This window comes from Pogona vitticeps, chromosome 4 (genome assembly GCF_051106095.1).
Source record: "Pogona vitticeps strain Pit_001003342236 chromosome 4, PviZW2.1, whole genome shotgun sequence".
Lineage (NCBI taxonomy): Eukaryota > Metazoa > Chordata > Lepidosauria > Squamata > Agamidae > Pogona > Pogona vitticeps.
Genome location: NC_135786.1, coordinates 14,224,033 through 14,249,301, shown reverse-complemented (window position 1 = coordinate 14,249,301; position 25,269 = coordinate 14,224,033). Strand labels below are relative to the sequence as shown.

Below are 25,269 nucleotides of genomic sequence, written 5' to 3'. Positions count from 1 at the left end.
TCTCTGCCGGCTAAGGAAACTCCTGGGCGGCTTCCTCGGGCTCTTGCTCCGCTTGGCGGAAAATCTGATGCGGCCCAGCCTCACCCAGCCTCTGCCTCTAGCGGCCCCCAGGTAAATTGAGTTTAAAACCCCTGCTGTATTTAAATTCTTTTGTGCTCAGTAAAATCCTCTTGTGAAGAGCTCTATGTTAGTGTGATGTAGTCAGCCCAATCTGTGTCAAGATGGTTCAAAGATCCCTTTTGGGTATGTCTCTGAACATGCCTGAGTTTATACATGTGCTCTGGGAGTGTACTTGGTAACAGCAGAAGTCCATTAAAATGTTGTGGAAGAAGCATGACAATGGCATGAAAAAAACTTTGCTTGGAAGTTTCCCAGGACTCATTATAGTAGGCAAAATGTTCTCTCTTTACTCTTTGCTTCCTCTTTTTTTGGGAACATTAAGTTTAGTGCCATCCATCTCTATTTTCAAAGGAAAAATAGCAATTTCTTCTCTGCTTCAAAAGCCTTGTATATGCATTCTCAGATATGTTTTGCACCTACTGCATCTAACCTAACTATTTATCCTCTGAACAATTTGTGTACTCCAAAATGTACAGACTTGTGCTATGTTAATAAATATGCTATTCTGCCCAGTCTAGGAAAGCATGTATAACCAGACAAAATGTTAAACTGCATAAAAAGAGATACGCAAAATGCTCAGTGATAAGAATACAGTGGGGTCTCTACTTAAGAACGTCCCTACTTGCTGGGGGGGCAATGTGTAGCCTGTATAATTAAAAATTGTAAAACCGCCCGGAGAGTGCTTGTAGCGCTATGGGGCGGTATATAAGTCCAATAAATAAATAAATAAATAATAAATAAATACTTAAGAACAATCCAACTTAAGAACAGCTCCATTTGCTAAATTTTGCTTCTACTTGAGAACAGAAATCCAAGATAAGAACAGGAAAAAAAACCTTTCCTGCTCTTTTTTTAACCTTAGGTCATCTTAGGTTTAAAAAAATTCTCCCCCTAGTGGTAGAGTACGTATTAACCAGCTTTGCATTAGTTCCTATGGGAACTAATGCTTCAATGTATGAACGCACCTCTACATAACAAAAAAACAAACAAACAAACAAACAAAAACAGCCAGAACGGATTAATTGGTTTTCAGTCCATTCCTATGGGAAATTTTGCTTCAACTTAAGAACGTTTCAACTTAAGAACACCATTCCAAAACTGATTAAGTTCTTAAGTAGAGGTTCTATTGTAGTTTCTATGAACGGAAAAGAGCAGATACGGATTAAATGGTTTTCAATGCATTCCTATGGGAAATGCAGATTCAACATAAGAACTTTTCAACTTGAGAACCACCTTCCAATACGGATTAAGTTTTTAAGTAGAGACCCCACTGTATGTGGTTTATAATTGTTTTACACTAAGGTAATCAAATATATATTGCAGGGCTGGGCCACCTATGGGCCTTGTGTATTCTTCAGAGGTATTTCTAGAGTCTTGTGGTCTCCTGCCCCATTTTTTTTGGAGGTGGGAACTGTTTGCTCAGAAAGCCCTCCTCTGCCCTCTAGGGGCATGGAGGCAATATTGCCAGGTGGTGGGTGGTTTTTTTTTGCACATTTATTGTTTTAAATGTTTACAATTATACAAAATCTTGTTTCCCCCCTTCGCCCTCTGTACATTAAGCAGTAAAGTTCCTCCATCCCTTATAAATACAGTAGTTATTCAGCCAAGCATATTACCAGTAGCAGTGAGAATTCACTGGAAAAGTGTGTGATAGCTGTTCAGCTGTTATTTATCACAATGTTCAGCAGTCCAAAAAAGATACAAGAGCCATCTGATGCATCTTAACATCTTTTGGGATGTGGTGCAATGGATCATTCTTCAAGGTCATTGAAGACAGGTGGCAAGATTCTCCTGGATTTGGACTTAACCCATGGATGTTTTATAATTTCTTGCAGAGGAAGTCTCAAAGATGGTATACGGTTAAGTACTTTGGAGATGAGATCTCTGGCTCCATCAGACATCCATGGTGGAAATTCTAAATTAACCTTGAAAGAAAATATTTATTTCAGAAATGTTACATTTTTTATCAACCTAGTTTTGTTTTCTTCAAAGAAATAGAGTTTCCTCATACTATGCTGCATTCCTACCCACATCACTGACTTTGAGAGGTTGGAAACGGTATTTTTTGAAAACTTTGTTTGAAAAAAAAGGAAGTGGAAGTTTTCAGGCTGTGCTCAAGCTCACTTTCTGTCCGCACATTCCCTAGAACATCTTGATCCCTGAGCTATGAAAATACCAGTTTTTTGCCATACCACCCTGAACACACACAAATTTGTCCAGTTTTGAAAAATAAGGAATTTGGGCTTGATTACCGCTTGGATGCGAGACCACCAGGTATCTCCAGGTTGGACTAGGAAAGAATTTCTCCTGAATTCCTGGGGAGCTGCTGGTAGTGAAATGTGAACAGCACTAGGCAAGGTAGACCAACTGGGTGAATCAGTATAAGAAAGCTTTCTATGTTCTAGTTTTGTATTCCTAGCACCTTAAGCAGTAGCAATGTTCTCTTTTCAAATCAGTGTCAACTGATGGAGCTTACTGTTGTGAAGCCTAGAATTGCAGGATACAGCATCACACTGTTGACTCACATTTAGCTTGTAGTCTACTAAGACCCTTAAATCCTTTTCACATGTACTACTGCCAGTCCATGTATCACACATCCTATGTATGTACATTTGATTTTACTTGCTTAAATATACAGCTTTATATTTTTCCCTATTGAAATTCATTTTGTTTTGGCTCAATTCTCTGATTTGTTATGATCACCTTAAACTCTTAAACTGAAAACTTGGATGTTTAGGCAGGCCTTCGCTCCAGTTAACACTTGATTTTTTCTTCCTCTTTTTTCCTTATTTTTCGATCTTGAATAACTTGCTTATTGATATTTAAAATCTTGCTATATATTAAATTGTTATTATATATGTTGGAAGCCACCCAGAGTAGTCGATTGACTAGATGGATGGGGTATAAATGCAATCAATCAATCAATCAATCAATCAATCAATCAATCAATCAATCAATCAATCAATCAATCAATCAATCAATCAATCAATCAATCAATCAATCAATCAATCAATCAACTCTGTTTTCCCTTTTTTAATTGTTAGCTTCCCCCATCTAGTTTCATCTGCAAATTTGATAACCATCCCCTCTATTCCTTCATTCAAGAAATTTTAAAATACGTTCAACCATACTGAGCCCATGATAGAATTCTACAGCACACTGCCTGTCACTTCTCTTTAGGATGACAAGAGAACCATTACTGAATACTATTTCGGTGTAGCTGTCAACCAGATAGAAATCCACATCATAGTAGCACTGTTTAGCCCGTATGATACCAGACTAGCTAAAAAATATTATGTGGGTCCTGGCTGAAAGCCTTGTTGAAATAAAAATCTGTTACATCCATACATTCTGCTGATCTGCCAAGCTGGTGAATCTATCAAAAGCAGAGGTATGATTAGTCTGGCATGACTTGCTTTTAACAAATTCATGTTCGATCTTAGTAAACATTATAGGCTTCACTAAGTGCGCACAGACTGCATGTTCCATTGCCTTTCCTATATAATTAGTTCCATCTTTAAAAATTCCACAGATAATAAGACGTTGCTATGAGTGGTATAAATATACCAGATGGGTGGGATATAAATAAATAAATAAATAAATAAATAAATAAATAAATAAATAAATAAATAAATAAATAAATAAATAAATAAATAAATAAATAAGAGTTTCACATTGGACTGTATGTACTTATTTCTTCTGAAAGTTTGTTTAATGGTAACAACATACCTCTCTTATTCGTCTGAATGTCTCTATACGGGTCGGTGCTTCAAATGGTGCATATCCTGCAAGACACTCATAACAAAGGACCCCAACACACCACACATCAACATTTTCATTATGTGGACTCCCTTCTATCATTTCTGGAGCGAGGTAGTCTGTGGTGCCACACAGCGTTGTCCTTCTAATTTTTTTGGAAAAAAAGAAAAAGTAACTTGTTGAATTGAAGGTCTAATCTATATGTGATAGTGCACATTGTGTTCTTTAAAATGCACCCAAAGAACTGCTGAAATCTTTTTTATGATTGTCACTTTTTATTTGCTGTGCTCATTTGCTGTTTAGAGCATCCAGATAAAAGAAACTCTACAAGTGAAATGTTTCTTTGACACGTTTCTCATCCTCAGCAGGAATGAATCCTAAATATCAGTTAAAGTTGATTGTTAATTGTGCAATTCATAGCCTTCCATCCTTCCCTGTTGTCTATGGTTTCCTGCTGCCAGAATTTAGATAGTAAGCTATTTGGGGTGGAGGCTGATCTTGTTTGCTTACTGGAAAGTTTGGGGCATGAAACTAAACAGTCGAGGTCTGTCAAAAGAAGTGAGGCAAGTGATGATTAGAGGGAGGTCCTTTTCAGTGTTGGGCACAGTGTTGTCTGTGGAACTGCATTTCCAAAGTGGTTCTCCTGGCACATACATTATGATCTTTTTGGTTTTTTGCTATTGATTTTATTACATGCTACCTTTAGCTATGTTTTTATTGTTTGTATTCATGCATTTAAGGCTTTAAACACTTCCAGTGGAATTTTTCTTACAGACCACTAAAAACATCCAGTGATAATGACTATTTTTCCATCCACAGATCAGCGGTGCCTAGTCTGATGAAGGCCAGTTGGGTTCAAAACCTAGCATTTGGCTGTGATTTTTTAAAAAAAGTGATCTAGATTCTAAGGTATCACATACATCCTTAACACCATACAAAGTAGTCTCACATATCAATTGAGGCTTGATGTAGAACATGGAAGCCTGTCCCATTTAACGTTAAAGAAAGTCCTTTTAGTGACTCAGGCTCTTCAGTTCCTAGGACCTTTAAATACTGGCTAGACTCCTGGATCCGACCTTCAAGGAGCTCCACAGGCCACAGTGCGCCTTGGGGTGCCTTTAAGGATAACGTTTTGCAAGGAACTGCCAGAAATATAATATATCAAAAGAGAAACTTACCTTAGTGAGGGAGCATGCACCGACCAGCCAAAGTCTGCCAGCTTCAGCTCTCCTCTTAATCCTAACAGGAGGTTTTCTGGCTTAATGTCTCTGTGGATCACTTTCTGAGCGTGACAATACATCAAAGCATCCGATATTTCTTCCATATACTGTGGGATTTATTGTATCCAAAACTCAATACCAGCTAACATCCTCTTGAATAGTAAACAGAGATTGCATACAGCTGTGCCTATTTTTTTTACCAGCTGTGATTGAGGTAGGAAGTGACCTCTCCACACCAGCAAATTGAAAAAGAAAAGGATAATAAGCCTTAAATTAAGTGGATGCACCTACAATGATATAATCATGCCAGGCATTGGGGTGAGGCCACGGTAGGAGAAGAGACATGAACACATCAGAGGCTGGCAGCTTGCCTAAAGCACAGTCAGAGCTTTGGGTTTACATGTTAACAGAGGAACATAAGACAGCGAGCGAGAAGCGGCGCTCACTCTGCAGCACAGAAACCTTCGTTCCACATCCATCTGTAAACAGCCATTATGTGTGAGCCTTGGAGTTGCTATGCACCCTACTTTACGTCATCGTCATCGTAGTAATGATGATGATGATAATAGTTGTTGTTGTGTGAAGCTTGCCTAAGGCCACACAGGCTGGCTCTTCCCCCAGGAGACACAGGGGGGAATCAAACTCTCAACCTCCAGCTTTGCAGCCAGATACCTAACTCCCTGAGCTATCCAGTTAGCTACTTTGCAGAGAATAGTTCTCTGTTTGAAAGGCTGTCCAGCTCAACTCCCACTTCACAATAAAGAACTATAAGAAGAAAGAACAGCAGGACCCCCAAAGTTGAAGACAAACAATATAGACCAGATCCACAGTCCCTGAGCGCAATCCTCCCACTATGATGAGACTGACTGATTGAAAACATTTATTTAACAGTTATGGCCATTTGATATTACAGTACCTGTTTTTGCATTCCATTAAAAAATAATTATTTCTGTTAGACAGTGTCTGGGAATCTCATGTGATACTGAGGTTCACTTGAATAGATCAGTTGCTGTTGTTGTTGTTGTTGTTTATTTATTTATTTATTTATTTATTTATTTATTTATTTATTTATTTATTTATTTATTTATTTATTTATTTATTATGTTATCATGATCATATGCACATCCATATTCTTTTGTTTAGGCAATGCATTTCCTCTATTAATGGATTGATTGGAAATGTGTTAGTGGTCACTCTAATTAACCCCCACCCTTACTATCCTCCTTCCTCTTCGGTCTTCTTTAGATAGTAAGTTTCTTGGGAAGTGGAGCCAACTTCTGCTTGGGGATTATGCAACATGCTAATTACTGCAGAATGCACCGTAGGATGTTGTACTGTTCCATATGTGGGATATGCTTCACCTTGCTATATAAATTTAAAAAGCTTCCCCCACTTTTCTACTAACAGAGAAGCAGCATTTGGTTTTCATACTCACAGTTGCTGTCCTGGTGTCATCGAAGCGCTTTTTCTTTTGTAGCTCCTTATAGAGTTCCCCCTTTGGAGCATATTCCAACATCAGAAAAATCCGTGTCTGATCATGAAAGTAGTTGTACATCCTCAAGATATTTGGATGTCTAGAGAAAGCAATAAAGAGGAGGGAGGGAGAATTATGTTTTGACCCGTATGAATGAGCAATTGTAATGGACAGCCATGGATATCTTCACAGAAAACCAAGAGAATGGGCAAAATCCAGTTATGGGTTCCAACTAGAACAGACCCATTTAATCAATGGGACCTACACAAGTGTTAACTTACTAAAGTCTCATTGATTCAATGAGTATTTTAAAGTTGGGGCTAACTTTTAGATTTAGGCCAAGAGTCAGCAAAGTTGGAGCCCTCTAGATGTTGGACAGACAATCCCAGAATTCTTCACCAGTGGCTACAGTGGCTATGGATAATGGGAGCTGAAGTCCAAAACATCTGGCAGGCACCATTTGCCTTCTCCCAGTTTATCCTGAGTTTACACATGAATTGTACCAGGAAGATTTCCAAAATGGTCTCCTTCATGAAGAAAATACTTTTGTAATATGAGTTACTCACAGCCAGACCTATGCAAGTCTACCACATATATGTTTAGGTTCAGTGTCTTTAACATTCAGTGGGTGAATATTAATAGAACTGAAGGCTAAGGGTCACCAGCTGTTCTTTTATCTGTTTATATAGGAAAATGTAAAGTCTTTCAACTGCTAAGGCTTTCAAATCTGTTTCCATATCTCAAGAGCTTTCAAATCTGTTTCCATATCTTTGTTTGAAGCAGTAGGGTGAAAATTTAAACCACCTCAAGGTAGTAGTAGCAGCACAGCACATAAACCAACACCTCATAAATAAAAGGTTTTATTTATTTTATTTCCTGCTTCTCTAGCAGTACTTGTGTGTGGCGGGACAGTTCCCCCACTAAAGAGTCACTTTCTTTGTGAGGCACAGAAGAATAAATCAAATCGAAAGTTATTTTCAGAAGAAGATTCTGCTTAGGCCAAAACAAATGGATAGGATTTGCTTTTGTGAATCTTCTAATAGTTGACATGCAAGCAACAAATCTTTTCTTCTCACAGATGGTTATGCTTTGTTATTAGACTTAGACATGGTCCATAAGCATAACCATCTGTGAGAAGCAGCTACAAGGAGGTTCACACTCATACCCTATTGATTTTTATGACTGCCTTTACGTATGTTTTCCCCTCATGCATACTTTTCAATATGTCTGAATGACCAAAGAATGAGGAAAACACAACTGCAGAGGAATTCTAGTGCATAAATTTCAGATTAGGAGATATTTTAATTCTTAATCAGTCTTATGTGCTTAGGGCTCCTCCAGACACGACATTTGTACAGTACTTCTTAAGTTTCCCTTCAAGCATGGATCATACTGGAAATTCTCCTGTGATCCACATAGTGTTCCCTTAATCCCACTTCATACTGCTTCTTCCCTCCCCCTTTCTATCCTTCCCAAATCTCTGCTTCATTTTTTTTATCTCTACTTGTTTCAGGGGACAGAATTTTAGAGTGTGATTCCACTGGCAAAAAGAACCACAATTAAATCAACCTTGGCATTATATAAATTAATTTATAAATTTGTGGGCACACAACGCATGGGCAGAATCAATTTATTTGGGCTGCTAAGTGAGTTTTTTAAAAATTTGCTAGCAGGATTTTTTTTTTAAAAAAATACCTCACTTGTAAATCCATTTATTTCAATTTGGTTTGATGGTTGTGAACGCTACCGTTGATTTACTGTGAAGGACAGGCCAGTAACCACTCCTTTCCATCACAATGGAACTCTAATTCAGGTGTCAATGGTTGAACAGAAGAGGTGAAACTAAGGAAATATAAGAGGAATGGAAGACAGTTAAAGATCAGTTAGAGATATGAGTTTGAAGTTAGATTTAGGGACTTCAGTTATTTTATTTATTTATTTATTTATTTATTTATTTATTTATTTATTTATTTATTTATACCCCGCCTATCTAGTCATTTCGACCACTCTAGGCGGCTAGAATTAGGGATATCAGTTAGAGAAAAGCAGTTTAGGGATTTAGGACCAGCCTTGTGTTAGAGAAGGGTAATAGAGAGATAGAGAATAAGACTAGGAAAGTACAAATCTTGCATGGTTTATGGTTTTGATTGGAAAGATTTAGAAGTGATAAGAAATGAATAAATACCTTGATTAAAATGATTCTACCTAAGCAAATATAAATGTTACCAAGCACAATTTATTGAATGAATAAAATAAGACTATCTATGATTCACTCTATATGATTTACTGATAAACACATAAACAAACATTGTAATATTGGAGAACTGTGATTTAAGAGTCATATTTGATAGAGTGAGGAATAAATCCTCTGGTGGCAGCAGAAAAGGGTTGAGAAATAAATGTCATACCTGAAAGTCAATCTGGGGTGTGGAAGAACAAACAGGAGAACTGGGTGTGTGTGACATTTACTTTCTGCCTTTGTTGATTTTGAGCACCTTTGGCACTGTGTTTATGCCACTCAGTTTTTTTTAAAAAAATCCTTTTCAAGATGTTTAGCAATGTACTGCTTCATGCGCTTTGAATGTTTTTCCCCCCTTTTTCTGCATTGTTGAGAGTTTATTGCAGCGTTACTTCCTCAGCAGATTCTATATTTCACTCATTGTCCCTGTTTCCTCCTTTCTGGTGATGAAACATTATTTTAATTCTATCATGCTTCCCTCCCTTTTGTTTTCCAAACTATAGGATACCAGATGATGCTTCATTGGTGGTGGGACAGCAAATGCTTGAATGAAGCCATTGATTTAAGGATGTATCACTTACTATATTTTTTAAAAAGTCAAAAAATGGACAAGCTCCTAAAAAAGAAAGGAAATGAGCTGGTTTTATCTATGTAGCTGCCAAAATGGTTTTAATTACCAGAAATAAATAGAATTAATTTCGTTCAAAGTGGACACAGCTACCAATTTGTATGCTACATAACATCAATATTAAAAAACATTAATCAATTCAAATGGGCAGTGTGACCCTTACTCTGTAGCTCTTCTACACTTGGTATGAAACTCTTTAAAATAAAATTCCTAAAGGCTGTGGGGGCAGGGAGAACGAACCAGGAAGTCTGTTAAATTGTAAAAAAAGTTTGTGGTTCGGGTCAGTTCAGGTTTATCAGTTTTGACGAACCTGAACCAACGATTTTTAACTTGAACTTCCTGGTTCATTTTTTTAGTTCATGCCCATCTCTACTAGCTACCTCTCTCTAGTGTGCAGTGGTAGATTTTAAATGTATGATTGAGTGCTGAAGGCACACTACCACCCCAGCTTCTGCCTCTATATTTCCAAATAAATTCAAATATTACAAAACACCAGAAATTTCAAGTCGGCTCCTTTTAAATAACACTAAACCTGGGTGCACAGAGAGTAATACTATCAAGTGATAATGTTCTTCAGCAACCAATGTATAATCTACAAACTCATCCAACTTCCTCATTTATTTGCAGTTGCATCTCCCCAGTGGTGCACAGTTGCTTTACCTGAGATGACTTAGGATTTCTATTTCTCTTCGGAGTTGGTGTTCTAGTTGAGATTTTTCCAGGGCAGACTTGAATATGACTTTAAAGGCCAGGATGAAATGAGTATTTTTCTCCCGGGCCAGATAGACTGCTCCAAACCTTCCTTTACCAAGTGGCTTACCAAATTCAAAGTCTGTGGTACTCCACATTTTTCTGTCAATCAGATAATTGAATCAGTGCTAAATACTGCCTTGAAACAACAAATTACTAATAACATAGTCAACGATAACAAAGTAGCATCTCCCCCTTTTTTGAAACAATGAATATACTGTACAGTGGAATTACATTTCAAAAACAATGCAAGGAACATGAATGATGTGTGTAAAAGTAATGCTTCATAGTTACACTCTTAAGTTACCTTTTGAGGTGATTTTAAAGCCTTTTCAATAGTCAATAGACTATAACAGAATAGAAATTTTCAAATTTTATGATATTCCCTCATCAGTCCTAATATTTTTTTACAATTCACTCTTCCCCTTTATGATGTTTAACAAGTGTTTTTCAAAATGTAATAAATAACAGGAACGAATTACTGTACTTTTAAAAAGTAACTTTCCAAGCTCATTATTTATTACTTTTCCCAACACAATCACATCCAACTCTCATATAATGCTGGCAGTTCTACACTATCACAATGTTTACTTGAGGAGGCAGACAGGATTTCTGGAGACAGCCCTCCCCAAACCCTGTCTCATCCTACCAGATTAAGAATCCAAATATACATTACAGATAGCATAACACAAGAATCTAAAATTGATTAGTGTTGCAGAGAGGTGATTCAGGCAGATCTTCAGTACAGCTGTTAGGCGCTCTGATCCACAAGCAGGAACAGAATTATGAATAAGAGCCCAAGAGATAGGATCTGATGTGTGAAAGTATGCAATGAGTTATATTGACCACATTTGACATGTAGACGGACATATTGTGTCATCAAGTGGCATTCTTAACTATAATATGGCAGAAGGTCCGTGCAAGTTTCAACAGCCTTTTGTAAAAAAGTCATTTGCTTACTTACAGAGGAAGCAGAGAACTGGAGTGATCCTTGGCTTTTCCTTTAGGTCCACTTCCCTGCCCTACGAAACCAGATGCCTTATTTTAGAAAGTTGTTGCATTGCTTTACCAAGTTGCCTTTTTTCTGTAATTAAATTACTAAAGGTATAGCCAACAATAGACAGTAGTAAGTGAAAAGCAAATTAATTTGTGAGGGAAAGATATTTGCATGTACTTGAGTAACTATTGTTTTATGAAAAGTATTTTGGATTGTATTATATAACTACCAAGAGAAACAGTTTGATAATTGCTTTTATTCATTAGGGTGTGTATATCGGGGCAGGGGGGTGGTAGCCCACAAGCTATATGTGGCCCACCTCCAGATACCACCATTGAAAAAGTATCAGCACAAAAACTGTGTGTGTTTTTGTGGGTGATACCTTTTCATTTCATTTTTCATGGCATTAATAGAAAAAAAATTTCTCTACCTAGAAGCCTGCTGGAAGGGGATCGTTGTATTTGAAAAACCGGGATTCACAGTCTGTTGCTTTTGATGGTTTTTCTTGACCCCAGCAAAACTAAGATTAAAAGCCTACTGTAATCCTGCTTTTTTTTTTTACTATTACATCTTTAAAAAATCATGTACTGTTTTGCTTTATCAGCCTTCACTCCCAGCATTTTTTGTAATATTATGTCTGAGAAACAGATTTCTTTAAAAATCATGAAAGTTTCAACAGAGAATTTTGTGCCTTTTTAATTAGCTGAATAAAAGTGTCATAAAATATAGGTGTGACAAACCCAGACCTACTGGGATCTATCACACAGTTACTAAGCTGCCACCAACCATTCCCTATAATAAGTCACACAGACCAGGGATGGATTTTTAAACAACAAAAGAATAAGGTTTATTTTAAATACAAACAGGGTAAATAAAACAATCAGGTGAATAAAATAAAGTAACGTGGCTTATTCTCACACACACAAGCATACAGTTTGGTTCACCTAGAACCTTTAACTTAAAGCACAGACCCTGAACCCATCAGTTCTGGCTAACCCACAGACACCTGAACTTATCAGGTTGGTACTCTGACACACAGTAGTACCCTGTCAGACACCCAGACTCCCACAACAGCTTCTTCTTCCCCAGCTGCTGCTTCGTCCCAACCCAGTGTCTCACAGTCTGTCTCAGCATCTACTCTTCACCACACAGGCATCACATATTTATACAGTACAGCCCCTCCTCCTGATGTCCCGCCTTCCACTCCCCATAGGATGGAACTTTCCCTCCAAACCCATGACAGACAGGTAACATCAGTGCTGTTATGTAACACCTCCCCTCTTTAAAAGTTGTTTTGTAGGGGGAAAGCTAAAAGTGCTTTTCACCAAAAAACAACCTGCATAAAATACACAACAACATTTATACATACCATATAATACTTACATATACTTACACTCCAAGTTAACCATAGCAAATATGCATTTAAACATTTTACCATATACATTACATTAATTTACCTTTATTCATACAAACCCAAATTCAAAACACAGGTACATTTTAACTTTTTGTTCACCATTATATACATATAGTCCATGTTCTTTCGCCGTCTTCAGTCTTCAGGTCTTCTTGATAAGGCGTCAGCAACACAGTTCACTGACCCTCTGACCACCTTCACTTCAAAGTCATAGTCCTGTAAGTTCAAAGCCCACCTCATAAGTTTGCTATTGTGGGTTTTCATCGTCTTTAACCATTGCAATGGTGAATGGTCAGTACACAGAATAAAATGTCTTCCCCAGATGTAAGGCTTGGCCTTCTGGATCGCGTAGACTATGGCCAGACACTCCTTCTCCACGGTTGCCAAATGTCTCTCACCTTTTTGAAGTTTCCTACTCAGGTAGGACACTGGATGCTGGTCACCATTCTCATCCTCCTGGCACAGAACTGCTCCTACCCCGCTGTTAGACGCGTCGGTGTAGATGATAAACTCCCGGTCGAAGTCTGGAGCACGCAGGACAGGATAGTTGATTAACGCCTCCTTCAACCTCTGGAACGCCGCCTCACAGTCGCTGGTCCACGGGATGCGGTCATCAGCCTTCTTCCTCGTCAGATCGGTCAGCGGAGCCGCAATCTCGCTAAACCTCGGGATGAACTTTCTGTAGTAGCCCACCAACCCAAGAAATGATTTGACTTTTTTCTTGGTGTTGGGTCTAGGCCAATCACGAACAGCTTCTATTTTGGCCTCCAGGGGTTTTATCACTCCTCCCCCTACCATGTGACCCAAGTATTTTATTTCTGGGCTACCCAGCTGACACTTGCTGGCCTTTACTGTTAGCCCTGCTGCACTTAACCTCTGCAGCACTAACTCCAGGTGTATCAGGTGATCTTCCCAGGTATTACTGAAGATCCCTATGTCGTCAATGTAGGCCACTGTAAAGTCACTGAGCCCTGCCAAGGTCTGGTCCATCAGCCTTTGGAATGTGGCTGGTGCATTTCTGAGACCAAAGCTCAGGACTCGAAACTCATAGAGACCAAAAGGGCTGCAAAAGGCAGTCTTTTCTTGATCCCTGGGATCAATTCTTAATTGCCAATATCCCTTTACCAGGTCCAATGATGAGATGAACCGACAACCCCCTATGGTTTCAATCAGGTTGTCTAGCCTGGGCATTGGGTAGGCATCAGGAGTGGTTACACGGTTTAATTTCCTGTAATCAACACAAAACCTAATGCTCCCATCAGGCTTGTCCACAAGGACTATCGGAGAGGACCAAGGACTAGAAGAGGGGACGATTATGTTCTCCCTCAGCATTTCGTCCAACTCCTTCCGCACCTTGTCCCTATAGGGTCCCGTTACTCGGTATGGGGATACTGCCTGCGGGGGTGCATCCCCTGTGTGGATCCGATGCATCACTCCCTTCACTATCCCCGGCTTGTTGGAAAACACCTGTTGATATTTTCTAAGCAGCATTTTTAGTTCTTGCTGCTGGTCTTGGGTGAGTGCAGGACTGATCTTTACCTCCTCTGGGTTGTATTTTACTTCCCCTCTACCCTCCCAGAAGGGTAATTCAGCTTCCTCACTCTCCGCTGCTTTTATCGCGAATAAAACCCTCTGTTCCCCTCTGTAGTAGGGTTTTAGGGCATTCACATGAACCACCCTCCTTGCTTGGTTCTCCTCCTGCTCTATTAGGTAGTTCAGGTCTGACATCTTGGAAATGACCCCATATGGTCCTGCCCATTTGAGCTGCAGTTTATTCTCTCTGCAGGGCCTAAGCCAGAGCACTTCCTCCCCTGGGTCAAAGTGCCTCTCTCTAGCTTTATGGTCATACCATGTTTTCTGTCTGACCTTCTGAGCTTGCAGGTTTTCTGCTGCCAGCTCTAGATTTCTCCTTAGGTCATTCATCAAGGTGTCTATGTAAGTCACAACGTCTTGTGGGTCATCCTGGGTGATCTGCTCCCAATTTTGTTTGATCAAATCAAGGGGCCCTTTCACCCGTCTCCCAAATAGAAGTTCAAATGGACTAAACCCGGTACTGGCTTGTGGCACTGATCGATAAGCAAACAAAAGGGGTTGCAGCTTCTGGTCCCAATTGTTTGGATTCTCTGCCAAGTAAGCCCTAATCATGCGCATTAGAGTCCCATTGAACTTCTCAGTTAACCCATTACTTTCAGGATGATAGGCAGTGGTTTCCTTGTGCTTAATTCCACAGATCTGCCATAAGCGTTTCATGAGCTTTGATGTGAACGATGCTCCCAAATCTGTGATTATCTCTGAGGCAAATCCCATCCTGGACATATACCCCACCAAAGCATCGGCCACTGTGTTAGTTTCAATGTTAGTCAGGGGTATGGCTTCAGGATACCTTGTGGCATGGTCCACAATTGTTAGGATGAACCTGTTCCCCCTCTTTGTGGCCTTGGGCAAAGGTCCCACTATATCCACCCCTATGCATTTGAACGGAGTGTCAATCACAGGCAAAGGGCACAACTTTGCTTTGGTCCTGTCGCGGTTATTCCCCTGCCTTTGACACACATCACATTGTTTACAGAACTCCCTGATCTGCTTCCCTATGTCAGGCCAGTAGAAATTCTGTGTTATTCTCTGCTGTGTTTTGTTCACTCCTAAGTGTGCAGCAAACATGTCAGAGTGCCCCCTTTGTAAGATCATGGGGCGATACTTTTCAGGTACCACCAGCTGACTTCTGATCCCATCTCCCCCTTTTGAGATATTCCTCAGGGTTTCTCTATATAAAATCCCCTTTTTCTCCAGAAATCTCACTGGGGTTTCAGGTGTCAGCTGGGCGTCAGTCACCTGTTCAAAACACTTTTGGAGAGTGGCGTCTGCCTTTTGCTCCTGTCCAAATCTGCTGTCTGTGGTTAAGGTTTCCACCACAGCTTCTGAACTCCCCCCACCTGCTTCCGTCTCTGGCTCATCATTACCCCCCTGAACTGTCCCTGTGGTGGCTTGTGAGCGTGTAATCACTAGCACCCGTTTCACATGTTCAGCCAGGTCATTTCCCACGAGCACGGCTGCTGGCAGAGTCGATGAAATCGCTATCCGCCAATCTCCCCTCCAGCCTTGAAAGTTGACAGGTACCTCTGCTACTGGCAGAGAGATTATCTGCCCCTCAATCCCTGCCACCTTCATGCTCTCATTTGGGATTATAAACTCCCTAGGGATGATATCTGGATGGCACAGGGTTACCTGGGAACAAGTGTCCCGCAGCCCCCTATACTGACGGTCAAGTATTCCTACGTCCACCCCTGCTGTCTCAAACAACTGAGAATCTGTTTTTATCAGCAAGCAGCGCTTTACCTCCACAAGAGGACCATTTTCCTCAGCCTGATCAGCAGAGGTAGCTGTTCCAGACTGAGTAGCCATGGCAACAGGCTCCCTCAGTGACACTGAGCCTTGCTCTTTCTGGACACAGAACACAGCTTTTGGCTTGGTTCCACTAGCATTCTGAGGCACCATTCCTTTTAGCTGCTTTAATTTTTCACACTCTGAGATTAGATGACCCTTTCCCTGACAGAAATAGCATTTTCTGGTGTATTTTGATTCTCTCTCCTCTTGTTTGGGTTTTCCCTCCAAATTCTGAGGGCTTGGTTTCATGTCTGAGGGCTTCCCTTCACCATGGGCCCCTCCCCCTTGCTGGCTTTTCCCTGGTCCCTGAGAGTACTTGCTGTAGGTTTCTTTGGGTTTACCTACAGATTTCCCCTCACCCAAGGGCTTTCTTATTTGGGAGATAAAATCCGCGATCTCTGCGGCTGCTGCCACAGATTTCGGTTTCCTTTCCCTCACCTGGAATTTCAATTCCCCATGCAGGACTGAATAGAACTGTTCCAGGGCTATCAAGTCTTTAAGCTGTTCATAGGTCTCTGTTCCCTCCTGCGACAGCCATTTCTCAAGCAGCCTCACCAATTGGGCCCCCACTTGGGTAAAAGTCTGTTCTGGCTTCTTGGTGAGGGACCTGAATCTTTGTCTCAGCTGCTCTGCATTTATCCCATGTCTGGCAAACACCAGTTTTTTAAACTCTGCAAAATCTTTCATCAATTCCTCAGGCATCTCGGCATAAACCTCAGCCAGGCTACCACTGATTAAAGACCGCATGATGGTCATCTTCTCAGTTTCCCTTACTGAGAAGTCCACAAACGCTCTTTCCACTAAGGAAAAGAACACCTCAGGACAATCTCCCTTGTGGTACACAGGGAATTTCTTCAGGTCAGCCTTAGACAATTGGCCTCCCTCAGAATCCCTATTATTATTATTGTTCTGGTTCATCAGTTCCAGTTTTCTTAATTCAAACGCCATTTTCTCTCTCTCCAATGCCAATTCAAATTGTCTCTGTTTCTCCCTTTCCTCTCTTCTTTCTCTCTCTAATCTTTCCTCCATTTCCCTCACCCTCAGTTCATGCTGTTGGGCTAGGAGTATTTTTCTGAGTTCTGGGTCCTGCTCTCCTGTGCTGTCACCTTGCACTGAGCCAAATTCATCCTCAGAACCTTGGTCAATCTGGGGGTCTTTCACCTCACTCATGTCTGCTACTTGGCTTCGAGTCAAGGGCATACCCCCCCTCAGAACAGGCTGCTTTAAAAAGTCAAGCCTCAAAATAAAACGACCACTTTTTTCCTTTTACCTCAGAACCAGCTCTCCCTAGAGATTGCTGCTGTTCTTCAGCACTAAAGTTGCAACAGTATCGAGTCAGAGCCTCCCCCCTCTGCTGGGCCTCTCAGCTGGCAAGCTAGCTCGCTGTTGCTACGCAGTTTTTCCTCAGCTTTTCCCGCCAAAACTAGGCTGCCTCAGAGCACCTTAATCTAAGTCTCCCCAGTTGGCACGTTCTTCTACTAGCGCACCTCCCCGTGAGGTACACCTAGAAGATTACCTACGCGCCTCAGACTGTCCCTGACTAGACCCCCCTTGCTCTGGGCACACCTGCCAAGGCTTTGCTGGACCGCTGGACAACTGGACCAGTCGTATCCCACACGCTGGACACCAATCAATGTGACAAACCCAGACCTACTGGGATCTATCACACAGTTACTAAGCTGCCACCAACCATTCCCTATAATAAGTCACACAGACCAGGGATGGATTTTTAAACAACAAAAGAATAAGGTTTATTTTAAATACAAACAGGGTAAATAAAACAATCAGGTGAATAAAATAAAGTAACGTGGCTTATTCTCACACACACAAGCATACAGTTTGGTTCACCTAGAACCTTTAACTTAAAGCACAGACCCTGAACCCATCAGTTCTGGCTAACCCACAGACACCTGAACTTATCAGGTTGGTACTCTGACACACAGTAGTACCCTGTCAGACACCCAGACTCCCACAACAGCTTCTTCTTCCCCAGCTGCTGCTTCGTCCCAACCCAGTGTCTCACAGTCTGTCTCAGCATCTACTCTTCACCACACAGGCATCACATATTTATACAGTACAGCCCCTCCTCCTGATGTCCCGCCTTCCACTCCCCATAGGATGGAACTTTCCCTCCAAACCCATGACAGACAGGTAACATCAGTGCTGTTATGTAACAATAGGTTTTGTAGTTTATCTTATGGTAAGCACAGTTTCACCTTGACGGATCTTACAGCTTTGTTCACATGTAAATAGGAGGAGAGACCACATTACTTTTTAACTGTAACAAATTGTGTTTTCTTGCTACTTTCAAAAGTTACTTCTGAAGTCATGGCAGGCATTTTGAGAAGCATTTTGGCATTAAATATTCAGGTGTTCTCTTTATCAACCTTAACAGGCAAGAGAAGTATTCTTGTTTGTTGCCTTTTTGCAAATATTAGTGAAACATCAGAATTAGCCATAAGCAGGAATCAGAGGGCATTTCTCTCTATTTTTCAGATCTGAAATAATGACAATTAATAACACATAATGCAAGAGATTATTTCCAAATCAAAGCAATCATAGTAATGGTGACAACCTAGCTGCTGACATTTAATATGTCACCTAACATGTTCATTTTAAAAAGCAACTTTCCAAACTCTGACGGCAACATATCTACATACCATATTTTTCCTTGTATAAGACTATACTTTTGTCTAAAAACTTTAGACTAAAAATTGAGGGTCATCTTATACACGGAAGTAAGCTGAGGAGAGAACAAAAACAAGTGGAGGGGAAAGCAGGGATCAAAGCGATTCTGCAGCACTTTTATCCCTTTCCCCCTGCACTCGCTAAGGCCCACATAGATTTCTTAATTTTGGATTAGAAAAGTGGGAGGGCGTCTTATACATGGGGTGTCTTATACATGGAAAAATACAGTACACTGCTCATGGCATAATTACAAAGTTGCCATCAAGCACAAAAGAAGCTTTCTGCTCATACCAGATTTCAGTTCATGTTGGGATAGGATATAGTTATGAATGTTTCAAACTCAGTGCTTGAAAGTCAGTCACTTTCCCTTTAGATTACACCTCCCATACTGATTGGGGGATTCTGGGATAAGTGGTCCAGAAAGGGAACTTCTCCAGGATGATCAGGTAGGGTGCAAAAGAACTGGTATCATACCCTCTGAATTGGATTCCAGTGCTTCCTTGTTCAGGACCTTTTTACGTTTTGGAGATGATCCACCCTGAGATGCAGAGGTTGAAACACAAGAGCTACTGCGTTGCTTCTTTAAAAGCTTCTGGTGTCCAGTGGAGCCTTGCATCTTTGTCTGAGGTAGAAATGGCTAAAGGAATATTCCAAGAGGCGACAATGCACCACCCATTAGTTGTGAGTGAAAATGTCAGTAGTGCAACACAGGAAAACTACACTTGTTGATATGCCAGATAAAAAAACAGTGATAAGACTCAATGATATTTTGTTCACTTATTGCGCAAAAGATCCTATATAAGGAGAAATGGATTCAAACAGATAAAAGATTAATGGATCACCATGGTTATTATAATGAGCAGACATCTGTTGAGTTATTTTAATATTTATTGGAAAAACAGAAAGCTGAGCATACGTGATTTATTAGGATACAGCTGGATGGGGTTGTCAGGTCAGTAGTTTACCAATCCTTGAGATGTTAGGGCCAAAATCTGAGACCGAGGATGGGATTTGGCCCTTGTGTAACTATTGCAAAATAATGCGTGCATGAGAGGGTAAGACAAACAACAACATAAAGATGCACATTTTACCAATATTTATTTCCACTCATTTCCTAGCCCATATTAACAGCGCTCATACACACCATCGCAGAGAGAAGGAAGCTAAATCATGTCTTTCATGAAATGCTAACATTACTTATATACTCACTACATGTCTAGTTTGTTTCTCTTCCAGCAATTTCAAGGTGGTTGATGTGGTTCTCATCCTCCTCACTTTAGCCTCACAAGAACCCCATGAGGTAGGTCAGGTCATGAGAGAATGACTGACACTAGCATTACCCAATGAGTTTGAAGTACAACCTCGATCTGACAAGTCATGGATGAATATGTATTCTCGAAGGCTTTCAGGGCCGGGATCTGATGGTTGTTGTGGGTTTTTCGGGCTCTTTGGCTGTGTTCTGAAGGTTGTTCTTCCTGACGTTTTGCCAGTCTCTGTGGCCAGCATCTTCAGAGGACTGGAGTAGGAACTCTGTCCATGCTCTGTTGCTGTTTGTTGGATAATTGAGTATTTATAGCTGGTTATACCCAGCCACATTATACCCAGCCACAAGGACCAGGGGTCATTGCACAAAAGAGACCAGCTAAAGACACCCATCAACCACAGTGACAGATAATCTCTCCCCCTTATCACAACAATACATCCACAACAAAAACACGCCGATCACTCTACCTCCTGAAAAGGACAAAAGCTGTTCCCACAGCTATAAATATTCAACTCTCCAACAAACACCAACAGAGCATAGACAGAGTTCCTACTCCAGTCCTCTGAAGGTGCCGGCCTCAGAGACTGGCGAAACGTCAGGAAGAACCACCTTCAGAACACGTCCAAAGAGCCCGAAAAACCCACAACAACCATGGATGAATAGTTCGACCATTACACTAGATGAGCTTTTGGGTGATGTAATTGCTGAATAGCACCAATCTCCCATGAGAAAACTGACAGGAGGTACTAACTTTTCTGCTTCTGTGAAATGTATCTGTAGTATGTTGGTTGTTCATCAGTTCAGTCTTCAAGGGAAGCAATGCTAAATGTTTTAAAAGGAACTGTATAATGTTACAAGTGAACCCTGTTGTAAAGTATTTGAGTGTGCTTTGGTCTTGAATGGACAAGAGAGAACCATTAGCAGTACACAAGACCTGCCTTTCATTTGTTACTCTATGGACCAATTTAGCTGCCTGCTCTTTTTGGTCTTTGCTTATTTTGGGAGAAGGGTTGGCTTACAAGAATTGTTTCATGAGCAGCTGTACTTCCTGGTTTTTCACTACACCACTTGAGAGAACAAGCACAGTAAGTTTCCCACGTGCAATTAAAAAAAAATCTCCCATTTTTGGCTATCGATCCATCAGACAGCTTCACTGTCTGAAACACAACAACTGTATAAATGGAGAAAACATTGATTGCTACTGTTTATTTGGTATAATATTCCTCTCCCATACTAATGCTTGTTTTGTGGTCATCTTGCAAGCCCTTATAACTTAGATCTTACCTGAAACAAATAGGCTCAGCCAGCTTCCAGAATGCTAGAAGACTCAAAGCATCTGCTTAGTGAAGAGCCGTTCCCTTCTCATTCACTACAAATGGGCTCAGCTGTAAAATCCCTCTCCTGGACCAGAGCCAGACTGAAACCCTGAATTCACACAATTTGAGGGAATAAAGCAGTGATGGGCAATTTGCGGGCCTTCCAGATACGGTTTGGCTGCAGCTCACAGGCAGCAAAATGTCTCTGGCAGGCACTGGTTTTAAAGCTCATTGAAGACAACCGATATAAACTCACACTGGTAGACAGAGTGGGTGGGAAAGAGGGTGCTCATCCTGCAATCATGGGGAGGAGGAAGAGATGTAGAAAGACAAATACATGAGCAAAACAGAACAAAATGGGGCTAAGAATAAAAAAGTTTTGTGGCACACTAAAAACAAATGAGGGGTAGGTCTTTTGTAAAGTTAATGTCTCTCCATTGTTAATCCAAAAGCAAAGTACACCCAAATACTTTGCATTACAATAGGGACAGCTTGCAACATTATACTGTTCTTTTTAAAAACATCTTTTTCAGCTGATTTGAAGACTGCACCTAAGCTCAGAGGAAACGGAAACACCTTAGTTACAAGGTATGCACGCAACTAATTAAGGGCACTTCCAGATGTTACATTTGTTCCCCTCTATTAGTATTTTACCCTATATAGTGGACCCTCGACTTACAGACGGCTCGACTTACAGACTTTTCGAGTTACAGACTTCTCTGGCTGCAAAATTTAGGTTCGACTTGCAGCTTGAGAATCGACCTACAGACCAGAAAAAAACCAAAATGGGACAAAAATGGAACAAAAACGGCCGGTTACGGGATTAATCGGTTTTCAATCCATTGTAGGTCAATGGAGACTCGACCTACAGACTTTCCGACCTGCAGCCACCATTCCAATACAGATTAATTCTGTAAGTAGAGGGTCCACTGTAAATATCCATATTGGTTACTTCTGGGATTTGTGTGCTGATGAGGGTGGCCAGCTCTGAAGATTCTCAGCACCTTCGTTTTTCTCTTTTTTTTGGCTTTCTTCCCTGCTGTTGCCCATCAAGAGTTCCTGGTCCACCTACTGTCTTAGCATGGTTCTAAAATCACTCCCACCCACAGACCCCTGCTCAATATGAATAGAAGTCAAATCTCCGCATTGTGTCTGCCTCTTGCACCTTGTATGTGCTTTCTTTTTAAACAGGGGGAACATAATAGTGTAAAATCATCCCTGCAGGGGCTGGGTCATTTTTATAAGAACCAAAAAAAAAAGTGTGTGTTTCAGCTTGCTCTTACATATTTTTCCCAATTTCTCTTCTGTCCAGCTGAGTTCCTTGTATCATCTCCACCTCTTTGATGTCAGGTGTGTGCAATGACACACAACCGGCTAGATTTTTACCCAAGGCATAGGCAGGTTGTATTGCCGCCCAGAGTAGACCTTTGGTCTAGATGCACGGGGTATAAATCTAATAAAATAAAATACATAAAATAAAATATTCTGGATGCATTGTATTGGTTTGTTTCTATATATTTTACTGGTTTATTGGATTCTTTTTTTCAAATACTATTTTATACTTTGTTTCATTATATTTCCAAGTGTGGGTGGTTCTCATTCATTCTAACTGAACTCTCTTGTCCCTTTGATTTAAAGGTGACATTTAAATCGATGGGTGCTGGTTTTCGAGAGAAAGAGCAACCTTAGGAAATCACCCCGTGGACAGGACTTTTTATCTTAAGTTTATCCCATAGTAACACCAGTGTGAAGGTGGGGAAGGAAAACCACTTAAATTTTCCACCATTAGGTTTGTATTTTGTAAACAGGGTACTGATCCTGTGCTTTTAAGAAAAAAAACGGATCAGGTGAAGCCATTCCTAATCATTTTAGCTTTGCACTAAACCAAGCTTCATCTGCTACATTTTTGTGGGTCGGTCTATACAGTGGTTAAAGGCAGGGTGGTTTTCCTACAGTTGAGTTGCTGTGAATAAAAAACAGCAGTTGCTTGGGAGAAGGGAAGTCGTTATGGCTTGAAAGACAGAGTGGTATTGATGTGCACAACATGCATTGTGCTTTTCAAGTTATCTGGCGCCTCTCAGAAACAGCAGGAGAAGTCCCTCTGCTAGCTGTTAAGACAAGATTCAACTATGGTCTTTTTGGTGCTAGTTTCTTATCTGTGGAACACCACACTAGCAGGGCTAACTTTGATATTGCTCTGTGCCAAACGAAAGTCTTTTGTTTTTTAAAATTTGTCTGGGCATTTCAAGATGCAATGTTAATTATTTTGATTAAGCTGATTATGGTTTTATTTATTTCCTGAATTTTATGGCTTTGTTCAATTGCGGCTTCTGGTGTTTTATTCTTGTAGACGTGCACATATTTACTATTATTTTTATTGTATGCCACAGTTTAAGTGTTCCTGTAATGCACTCTGGTTCTATGGGGCAGTGCGTGTGCATGCAATGCTTTTTATATATTTTAAATGAGTATTGAAAACACAGATTTTACCAAAAAAAAAAAAAATCCAGTAATTTAAAATATATAAAAAGTGTGCAGGCACACACAGACAGCCTCATAGCACCAGAGTCTTAGGCAGTGATATAAACACACAACCCCAAATTGAATGCCACAATTTGTACAATTCCAGTTTTGACTAGATGATTTTGCTCAACGGGGTACTTGTTGTTAGCGTTTTTTGTTGTTCACCTGTGTCCGCTGCGGCTTTCCCACCACTTTATGCCTATGGCGGTCCCTCTCATATCTTAATACCAATCAGGGATGTTGGCAAGTATTCAGGACCAGGTCGTAAGCCTCAGTTTGAGTCCCTATTAAAGACAAGCTTCTCCCCCCCCTGAGAAAAATGGAGGAGTGGGTGGGTTCCAAGTCATGATTAGAGTCTTGAGTGATTGGGAAAAAACTGAGTCGGTCACTGGTGCGATTTAAGTCCAACAATTTGAGTCCCTGTTCCTGGTTCTGATCCCTCTGATTCTGTAACAGATGTAGAGCAAATATACAGTATTTGCCTGGATTCATCCATGGAAGTATTTGGAAGACGGCGTCACTGATTATTCACCACTAGAGGGCACAGTAGTGCTGTGAATGGCACAGAAGCGACATCTCTGCTGTTTGTAGCCCAGGGGCAGCACTAGTTTCAAGTGAATTGAAGCAAGGCTGCCTTTACAGCAGCGGTCCCCAACCTTTTTAGCCCCGAGGGCCGGCTGGGGAAGGCAGGGCACCCTTGTGTGCTTGTGCGCATGCACAAAGGAGTATGCTCTCTCTCGTGGGCACATTCGTGCTTGTATGCATGTGGAAAGGGTGGTGTGGTGCTCGTGCAGGCGTGTGGGCATTCGTGCGCATGCATAAAGGGTGGCACAGCAGTCAGGGGGCACTCATGCACATGCGCAAAGGGGTGGGGGAGCGCTCATGTGGGTGCAGGTGCAAACAGGCTGTTCGGGGGGAGTGCTTGTGGGGGTGGGGTGGGGTAAGTCTACCTCTGTGGCCTGGTCCAGCTCAGCCCACGGACCGGCACCAGGCTGCGGACCGGGGATTGGGGACCTCTGCTTCAGAAGGATGACTTATGTCTCCCCATAATTCACGGAGGTTCATCACACTCCATCCAGGACAATTGTTTGGTCTCAGCCAGCCCGTTTTGTAATCTTGCTGGCTGGGAATGGTATTATAACAGTTCATTATGAAACAGTTAGCGGCTTCCTTTAAAAAAAAAATCTAACATTTCAGGCAGCATCCATGCTTAACAGAAATCAGATTACCTATTTTACACTAGAAAAGGGCTTTTGTTAGGCTCCAGAGGAAACCCACAAACCTTCCAAAAATTACTACCATCAAGCCACATGGCCAAGAGCCATCGAAAGCAACCACAAGAGCAGAGCACAAACCACAAACTGTTGTGCTTTTTGTGGAAAGAAGAAAACCCTTTCCATTGACCTCAGTTTCTTCTGAGTTTCTTCTAAAGTGAAAGAGAGATGTCTTTTGGGGTTTTCCTACCAGCTTAAGAAGCCTGCTAATGTTTCCAC

General features: G+C 40.9%; 1 protein-coding gene across 1 annotated transcript; it reads right to left on the bottom strand.

The window, feature by feature from the left end:
• Nucleotides 1-1,596: 1,596 nt before the first annotated feature.
• LOC110084733 (aurora kinase C) lies at nucleotides 1,597-24,170 on the bottom strand. Its single transcript, XM_020804351.3, has 8 exons — nucleotides 21,222-24,170; nucleotides 19,148-19,310; nucleotides 11,155-11,212; nucleotides 10,101-10,292; nucleotides 6,535-6,673; nucleotides 5,058-5,206; nucleotides 3,850-4,024; nucleotides 1,597-2,045 (listed from the first exon to the last, which is right to left on the bottom strand). The coding sequence occupies exons 2-8, from the start codon at nucleotides 19,287-19,289 to the stop codon at nucleotides 1,872-1,874; spliced, it is 1,029 nt and encodes a 342-aa protein (XP_020660010.1). The 5' UTR covers nucleotides 19,290-19,310; nucleotides 21,222-24,170; the 3' UTR covers nucleotides 1,597-1,871.
• Nucleotides 24,171-25,269: the final 1,099 nt, after the last annotated feature.

Coding starts and splice junctions, on each gene's coding strand:
- LOC110084733 (XM_020804351.3), bottom strand. CDS start 19,289: ATGCAAGGCTCCACTGGACACCAGAAGCTTTTAAAGAAGCAACGCAGT. Junction 4,025..5,057: donor GTGCATGCTCCCTCACTAAG/GTAAGTTTCTCT, acceptor CAAAAAAATTAG/AAGGACAACGCTGTGTGGCA. Junction 2,046..3,849: donor CATTCAGACGAATAAGAGAG/GTATGTTGTTAC, acceptor TTTTCTTTCAAG/GTTAATTTAGAATTTCCACC.